Source organism: Leucoraja erinacea, chromosome 30 (assembly GCF_028641065.1).
Source record: "Leucoraja erinacea ecotype New England chromosome 30, Leri_hhj_1, whole genome shotgun sequence".
NCBI lineage: Eukaryota > Metazoa > Chordata > Chondrichthyes > Rajiformes > Rajidae > Leucoraja > Leucoraja erinaceus.
Window position 1 is genome coordinate 20,685,798 of NC_073406.1, and position 9,657 is coordinate 20,695,454.

At 45.6% G+C, this 9,657-nt stretch overlaps 1 protein-coding gene across 1 annotated transcript; it reads left to right on the forward strand.

Moving 5' to 3' along the window:
• Positions 1 to 7,600: 7,600 nt before the first annotated feature.
• foxl2l (forkhead box L2-like) lies at positions 7,601 to 9,093 on the forward strand. Its single transcript, XM_055659627.1, has one exon. It carries the CDS (start codon positions 7,730 to 7,732, stop codon positions 8,576 to 8,578), a length of 849 nt encoding a protein of 282 aa, XP_055515602.1. The 5' UTR covers positions 7,601 to 7,729; the 3' UTR covers positions 8,579 to 9,093.
• The last annotated feature ends 564 nt before the right edge of the window (positions 9,094 to 9,657 follow it).

Below are 9,657 nucleotides of genomic sequence, written 5' to 3' on the forward strand. Positions count from 1 at the left end.
CCACGCGTCTGGTGCCGGCAAAGGTACAAAGGTTCACGGAACAGTCTTATCTTCTTGCAGTGGCGATTCAGGCCTGCCAGTGCACGTGGCCACAAGCAGCCCCCCCCCCCCCCACACACATGCCGGGTCCCGCTTCGTTCTCGGTGGGGCCCCCCTCACTCTTGGCCAAAGATTATAGAGGATCTTTGCTCTAGGATCTTTGCTCTTGGCAGCCAGCCTGCCTGCCTCCTGGGTTTTCCGGCTCTGCAGCACATCACAAGAGCATCCCAGGAGCTCCGACCGAGAGTAAACCCAAATATCCTGTCTGCTCTTTTCCATAACCACCTTCTCAACTTGTTCTTCCACTTTAAACAACCCGTGTGGAACGCAAGAGTCTGCAGCCTTCAACGTTGTCCCCATTGCTGGGACCAAAAGCAAAAACAGAACTCTTTGCACTGTTAGAAGGAAAGAGAGAATTGCACCATGTGCATTGTGAACCAAACCAACCAGGTTTGTATCCTTCGCGCCATTTGAGTAAATGATGCTATTTTTGATATTTATTTTATAACAGTTAACTTTTTTCCAGATCAGATACTTGAATTTTGTGAATGATAATTATTTTGTAAAACAGGATTCTTATTCTACAGGGTTAAAATTACACCTCATTATTTTTCGTTTGCAGATAGTTTGATCTTGTCTTAACCTCAGCTTGTTCGTAGTGCTGAATGGAACTAAATCCAACAGAATTGTGTTAAGTATTAGCTGCCACTGTTTTTTTTAAAGTGGACAGCAAACCCTTGTTATAACAGACCATGTGGGGGGGGGGGGGGGGGGGGGGGGGGGGGATGATGGTGGCTGTTGTAGCCGATTGTCGGCTATAACCGAGGAAGTATAAGTTGTATATTGTATACGTAGTAGAAACAAACAACTGCAGTTGCTGGTTAATACACAAACAGAAACAAAGTGCTGGAGTAACTCAGCAGGTCAGGCAGCATCTGTAGAGAACATGGAGAGGTGATGTTTCGGGTCGAGACCCTTCTTCAGACTGAAAGTCTGGAACTGGGCCTGCTGACGGCTGGGCGTGGGGGCGACAATCGGCGGAGTCAATGACCGCGGCCCGCGTGCGGCCGATGAGCAGGTGAGGGTTGGCGGTGCTGGCAGAAGGTCTGGCTTGTAAACGGCATGAGCCGTGGGTGTCACGGGTAGTGGTTGGTGGGTCAGTCCACTCTAACCGATATCCGTTATAAGGAGGTCCATCAAAACGAGGGGTTACTCTATTAATTTTTCCAGGTATTGGAATCTTTCGCAAGGCCACTATTTGTTGCCCATCCTTAACTCTCACTGAGCTTCCAAGAAGGCGCCCAACCCTGGCGACTATTGCGTGCTAACCACAGAAGCAGATCTACATTTTACAATCGCTCCACGGTTCTCACTGTAAATGGCTCGATTGTAATCATGTATTGTCTTTTCACTAGGTAGACACAAAATGCCGGACTAACTCAGCGGGACAGGCAGCATCTCTGGAGATAAGGAATGGGTGACGTTTCGGGTCGAGACGCTTCTTCGATTGTCAGGTTAACATGCAACAAAAGATTTAACTGTACCTCGGTACGCCTGACAATAAACTATTGAAACTGAAACTGAAGGAGATTCTGGGGCCCCAGGGTGCTGGTTGGAGATTCTGGAGCCCCAGGGTGCTGGTCGGTTGGCATCCGTTCATCTGTGAGAGATGATGGTGTGACTTTGACATTGCCCTGTTTGGCAAGGGGAACGTTTCATGTGTGGTTACATTTCCCGCTGTGGGTGACCAGGTCTAACCTCGACAGGCAGATCTTCCCACAGGTAAAGTTGTCTCTGGCCATTGGATTGGGGAGTGTGTTGTTCTTGCCGTTGACTGTTTTGTGGTGTTGGCGCATGCCCTCCAGGGTCTTGAACCACATTCTGTCCTTGTGCTTCACACCCACCTGGAGGTCCTTTGTCTCCCTCCCCCAGTCCTCAGCAGCTGCTTCCCAGTAGTCAGTGCCAATGTTAACATTTGTCATATCTCTTTTAATGGTATCCATGTAGCAATGTTTGATCTTCCTCTTAGCCTCTGTGCATTAGTGCCCTCTCCACATACAGCACATCTTTGGGGATGCATAGGAATGAACTGCAGATGCTGGTTTACACCCAAGATAGACACAAAATGCTGGAGTAACTCAGCGGGCCAGGCAGCATCTCCGAATAGAAGGTATGGGAGGTGTTTCAAGTCGAGACCCAGCCTGAAGAAGGGTCTTGACCTGAAACGTCACCCATTCCTCGTCTCCTGAGGTGCTGCCAGTCCTGCTGAGTTACTCCAGCATTTTGTGTCTGTCTGTCTACGTTTGGGGATGCATCTATTTTCCATCCTGTGTCCATGTCCAAGCCAGTGAAGGTGCTTCTGCTTGAGGATCGCATAGATACTAGACACATTGGTCAGGGAGAGGGCAGATTCATTGGTGAAGTTGCCCTGCCAAGAAACTCCCAGGATGCGACATAGACAGCGGTAATGAACATGATCTGATTTCCCTTCCTGATGGCGGTAAGTTTCACTGCTGTACAGTAACGTGCTCAAAGTGCATTCTTTGTAGACAGTTATCTTGTTCTAGATTGTGAGTTCACTGTTCTTCCATGGTTAGCCCCTTGAAGGTGGTTGCTGCCTTTCCTCCAGGTGAAATTATTTACTCGTTCAGACTGAAGAAAGGTCCCGACCCAAAACGTCACCCATCCATGGTCTCCAGTCTGACCTGTTGAGTTACTCCAGCATTTTGTGTCCATCAATGTTATTATCAGTCTCCTGGTTTGTACCTTGCAGATAACAAAATGCTTTATGTCTAGGAAGGAAGTGCAGATGTTGGTTTAAATCGAAGATGGACACAAAATGCTGGAGTAACTCAGCGGGACAGGCAGCATTTCTGGAGAGAAGGAATGGGTGATGTTTCGGGTCGAGATCCTTCTTCACACTGATGTGAAGAGGGAGGTACATTGATAAGGAGGAAGGGAAGAACTCTGAAGAAGGGTCTCGACCTGAAATGTCACCCATTCCTTCTCTCCAGAGATGCTGCCTGTTCCGCTGAGTTACTCCAGCATGTTATGTCTACATTTGATTTAAACCAGCATCTGCAGTTATTTCCTACACATAGATAAGGAAATGTAAGGTGTGAAAACAGGACAAAGGGAATGAAGTTTAAAGATCATTAGTTGGGAGAAGGTGACAACAAAGCAAACAGATAAAATGTTTAAGAAGGAACTGCAGATGCTGGAAAATCGAAGGTAGTCAAAAGTGCTGGAGAAACTCAGCAGGTGAGGCAGCATCAATGGAGCAATGGAAATAGGCAATGTTTCGGGCCGAAATCCTTCTTCATAAATGTAGTCAGATGTAGTCTGAGACAGTAAGACTGGTGGAAGAACTGAGAAGGATGGGGAGAGAGGGAAAGCAGGAATTACTTGAAGTTTGGGAAGTCAATGTTCACACCGCTGGGGTGTAAGCTACCCAAGCAAAATATGAGGTGTTCTTCCAATTTGCGTTGGGCTTCACTCTGACAATAGAGGAGGCCCAGGACAGAAAGGTCAGTGTGGGAATGGGAGGGGGAGTTAAAGATGCTTTGTTGTGTGCAGTGAGATAGGTAACGTTTCAGGTTTGGACCCTTTGTCAGACTGTTTGTGGGGGAGAGAAAGCTGGAAGAGAGGAGGGGCAGGACAGAGCCTATAAAACTGACTCCCCCTCACATGTATCACCCTCTCTCCATCCCCTACCCCCCCCCCCCCCCCCATACTACAATCAGTCTGAAGAAGGGTTCCAACCTGAAACGTCACCTCTCCGTGTTCTCCACAGGTGCTGCCTGTCCCGCTGAGTTACTCCAGCACTCTGTGTCTTCGCTAAATGGAAGAGTCTGCTCGACTTCCTCTACACATTATGCGTAGGAAGGAACTACAGATGCTGGTTTACACCGAAGATGGAAGCGAAAATGTTGGAGTAACTCAGCGGGTCAGGCAGCACCTCTGGAGAAAAGGAGTAGGTGACGTTTATATTTAGTAGATGTCTACACATTGACATGGCACATTTTGGATCACATTCATTACAAGTCTCTCTCTCATCTCAGCTGTAAACATTCATGTTTGTTATTCAGAATGATGTCAAGAGTGCAGTACGTATTAGCACTTTGCGGTTTCATTATTCAGTGCTGAAGTAGTTTGCTGGTAACTGCACTGGAAACTGATTGAGGATTCAGACTATTTAACACCCCGACACAATTTATTTGTTGCTTTAGCTGCAGCTCAAATTATATGTTTGTGTACATGTGTGCGTCTGCGCGCATGAAGGTATGTGAGTATTATGTATACTTTGTAATTTGGTTCTGGAGTTGACAGCTTGGGAATTTAAAAGTGATATTATTCTATATATGTTAATCATCGGGGATTCCAGGAAGTTCATATCAAGCACTGAAGCCAAGATTAGTGAGGGCGGAGAGAGAAAGCCTATTCATTAGATTCTATCGCGCTGTAATTAAGTGCAGGTGCAGTCGCGCCTTCTGGAGACATGCGACTATTTACTCAATAAAAGTAGCAATAAATTTTGCTGAATTTCCAAACGTCCACCGAGCAATGGACGGGATACAAGTCTCGTCCTAATATCCGGCAGGGAGAGCGTTAACGCCCGCGAGTCCTTGGTTGTGATGCCACCTCCACGTCCACCACAATTAGAGGCTTAACGCCTGAACTAGCATCTCACCAGCTCGCCTCTGCGGGGAGTTCTTCTGTAGAAATGGCTGTGAATTTACACGCAAACTGCTGTCCCTCAAAACAACACTCCCATCCCGACGTCGTTTGCTCTTTAAAGGAATTCAAAGTTCACTGCAAACCGCTGTGAAATTTTCACCCAGGGTCCCATGTATCCGAATATGCGGATCCGACGACTTCTCGCCACCACGACCACCAGCACCACCCATTCTCCACATGAACAGCATGGGGGCATCATAGAGAGGGCCGGACCTTCCAATTTAAGCACAAATAGCAAAAGGATTTGAGTATAGGAGCAGGGAGGTTCTACCGCAGTTGTACAGGGTCTTGGTGAGACCACACCTGGAGTATTGCGTACAGTTTTGGTCTCCAAATCTGAGGAAAGAAATTCTTGCCATAGAGGGAGTACAGAGAGAAGGTTCACCAGACTGATTCCTGGGATGTCAGGACTTTCATATGAAGAAAGACTGGATAGATTAGGCTTGTACTCGCTGGAATTTAGAAGATTGAGGGGGATCTTATAGAAACTTACAAAATTCTTAAGGGGTTGGACAGGCTAGATGCAGGAAGATTGTTCCCGATGTTGGGGAATTCCAGGACAAGGGGTCACAGTTTAAGGATGAAGGGGAAATCCTTTAGGACCGAGATGAGAAAAACATTTTTCATACGGAGAGTGGTGAATCTCTGGAACTCTCTGCCACAGAAGGTAGTTGAGGCCAGTTCATTGGCTATATTTAAGAGGGGGTTAGATGTAGCTAAAGGGATCAGGGGGTATGGAGAGAAGGCAGGTACATGATACTGAGTTGAATGATCAGCCATGATCATATTGAATGGCGGTGCAGGCTCGAAGGGCTGAATGGCCTACTCCTGCACCTATTTTCTATGTTTCTATCAATCCAATGTCCTTGGTGATGGAGTGACTGGAGATGGATGCAATAGTTCATGCTCAGTGGCTTTCTTTATTCCACACGTGGCGCCCATTGCACACCAACAACTCCATGGTCTGGCCCTGTGGCAAGGTGGCCAATGGTCATGGGGGTTTTAATGTCCTATGTCCCAAACAGAACAATGACATTCTTACTTGCAGCAGCTTGCAGGGGGGCTCTGTGCCCTACACCTGGGTCACCTCAAGCGAAACAGTGTCCACAGTAATGTGGGAGAGTTGGACGGTGGTGTAGACCCCCCCCGGCCACACGTCAACATTACAGTGAAAAAGGTAACAGTAAATAAACCATACACACACACATACATACACACACACATACGTGCCCTGTACATACATACAAACACACATACATACAAACACACATACATACATACACACATACGTACCCTGTACATACATACACACACACATACATACACACACACATACATACACACACACATACATACACACACACATACATACACACACACATACATACACACACACACATACATACACACACACACATACATACACACACACATACATACACACACACATACATACATACACACATACATACATACACACATACATACACACACACATACATACATACATACATACGTACATACATACATACATACATACATACACACATACGTACCCTGTACATACATACAAACACACATACATGCAAACACACATATACACACATATATACATATGTGGCGCCTTCACGGCCACGTTGGTTTTGCATACAGCCCGTCACCGCTGGCGACTCGCCAACAGCCTCACGACAAGGTCAAGCCACAAGAGCTCCATAACAACTCCAAGGTCAGATGCACTAATTGCCCTTATCTGCACACGGGTTATGATTGGTGAGGATATAGGTAAAAGGGGCTTCTGGAATAAACGTGACACAAGTTGTCTGGCTCAGCTAAATGTCGTTTGGTCTTTGCTTTCTGTCGTGGGATTCAGTAGATCCTACACATACATACACACATACATAAATACATACACACATACAAACACACACACATACAAACACACATTCATATGCACATTACATACATATATACATGCAAACACACAATTACATACATATACACATACATATATACACACGTACATACATACACACACATACATACACAAACATACAAACACACATACATACATACATACATACATACATACATACATACATACACACACATAATGCAAACACACAAACATACATACAAACACACACACATGCAAACACACAAACATACATACATACACACATACATACACAACGTACATACATACATACATACATACATACATACATACATACATACATACATACATACATACACATAAAACAAACAAACAAATCACAATAGTGCAAAAAGACAAACGTAATGCCTATGTAGTTCAGAGCCTATGTGGAGGTTGTGATGTGTAATGGCCAAAGTGAAGGGAGGTAAACTTTCCCCAAACTCTCACTCAGTCTGATGAAGGGTCTCGTCCCGCAACGTCACTTATTCCTTTTCTCTAGAGCTGCTGCCTGACCCGCTGAGTTACTCCAGCACTTTGCAGTCTGCCTTTAATTTATTGCGTTCAGTGAGCGTGTGTAATCAGCCCCGGGCTGATTTGGGACTTAAAATGTAACATTGTGGTGTGTTTCTTATTAATTGTGTTAAAGTTGGCGCCTCGAGGAGGTTTGCAACCCAGCAAGGCGCTGACAGATAGTAAAATTGCTTCTCTTTCACTCTACCCCGTTTAACTGGTCCCACACCAGTCTTCTTTACTGTGTAAGTGCTGGAGGTGGAGGTGGAGGTGGAGGTGGGGTGTAAACGACGTTTCGATATCTCAACTGTGGGTTAATTTGACCTCAGAGTCACCCTAAGGGAATATTACAATTAGTCATATTCAAATACGTTCTCCGCCACTGAGGGAGAAGGGGGGAGGAGAGAAGGCGCCGGCTGGGGTCGGGAGATCTCAGAACAGCGCTGGGTTGGTTGTGTGGGGATTGAGAAGGGAACGTTGTTGCTCTAGATTCTTGCCCCCTCAAGCATGGAGAAGTTTCACGAGAAGGTCACCTACGATCCGGAAAGCATGGGCGACGCGTCGAGCGCTCGGGACGAGTCGGTTTTGGCGAAGGTTGGGAACAAGGAGACCATGGAGAAAGTTGACCCAACGCAAAAGCCACCGTACTCTTACGTGGCTCTCATCGCCATGGCTATCAAGGAGAGCCAAGAGAAGAGGCTGACTCTGAATGGCATCTACCAGTACATAGTGGCCAAGTTCCCTTACTATGAAAGAAACAAGAAAGGCTGGCAAAATAGCATCAGGCACAACCTTAGTCTGAACGAGTGTTTTGTAAAAGTTCCCAGAGAGGGTGGAGGAGAGAGGAAGGGGAACTATTGGACTTTGGATCCAGCTTTCGAAGATATGTTTGACAAGGGGAATTACCGGAGGAGAAGGCGGGTTAAGCGGCCGTATAGACCATCGTCGTCGCCCTTTCTGCCCGGAAAACACTGCGTGAATTACTCGGACCCGTTTTATTACCAGACTCCCAAGTACCTACAGTCTCCCTTCGGGGCAGGTTCGTGGCCGATGGGACAAGGCGGGTCAAACGCATCCGTAAGCTATCGGCAGCCCTGCCAGGCGGCCAACGGCAACATCAGCCCGGTGCAGATGAATGGACTCGCCTCGACCTACAGCGCATACCCCCGCATGCAGAGCTTGCCTCTAGTGCCGGCTGCCACCACCACCTACAACGGCATGAACCAGCAGATGAGCCCGGGAGCTCACCCAGCGAGCGGCGGCTACCAGCTATCATGCGCCCGGCAAACCGAGATGCCCGTTATGCACTGTTCCTATTGGGAATATGGACCAATGGCCAGCAGAATGGATATATAACCTCCCAAGGCTGTAAAATTACTGGCGGTGGTAAGACACTTTCCTTGAGTGCCAAAAAAAACTTGAATTATTTTCCTGGTTTTCAAGCATTGTTGCAAATATTGGGGGGAAAATGTTCTCAATGGACCCAACATCCCAACCAAGACTATTATTTAAGCCGAGGCAAACACTTGAGCTGGGTTGTAACAGATTTTGGGACCAAATGGAAGCCGAAATCGTGTCCCGGACAATTAAAACTTTGTTCTTTGAAATTGTTACAGGGTTTATTTGTTGTAGCAGTGCCTATAATGGTTGGTGTTTTAATGTTCTTTAATTTGCGATTCAACACGTTCTATGTTTAGTAAATCCAAATGTTGTACAAAAAAAATGTTTTTTTTTGTTTGTTTGAAGAAAATGATCCAATGTTTAAAATAGTTATCGAAGTTGGAACGAATGAAGGTTTTGGACCAATCTCAAGTGTCGTCAAGGGTAGCACTTTTGTATATATTTTTGTTAAAATAAATGTTCTCTGCGAATCCTAGTGTCAATAAATGTCATATTTACGCTGTTGAAAGTAGCAGCTAACGATCTAGAATCCTAGCATTAGTTAACAGACAACCCGCGTTTCCGCGAGAACTCGATAGATTTGACTGAACCTTCTCCGTCCAAAAATATCAGACAACAAACGTTTTGTGACAATTTATACTCAAAAACGTGCGAGGCAATTTATTCACAAGACAAAAATATTCAATATCAATAAATTGTAAACAGATTTCTGATGCACATTCACAATCAATATATATATTTGTTGTGCCAACAATAATTATTTGTATTATAATTCCAACTTATTGTGCATAACATATTTCTGATAATTCGGGGTAGGTGGACGGGCTATGAATTTCTGACACTGATTTTAAAACCTTTCGTTGTTTACTTTGAATGGTTTGGGTATTGGGTAGAAAGGAAGTCTTCACAGCGTAAATGTGTAATAGATAGTTCATTAATAAGACTTATTCTTATCGAGTGCACATCACACGATTAGAACTTGTTCGGCCGGCCAGAGCTGAACACACTTCTCTGCATCTACATCTTGTGCGTCT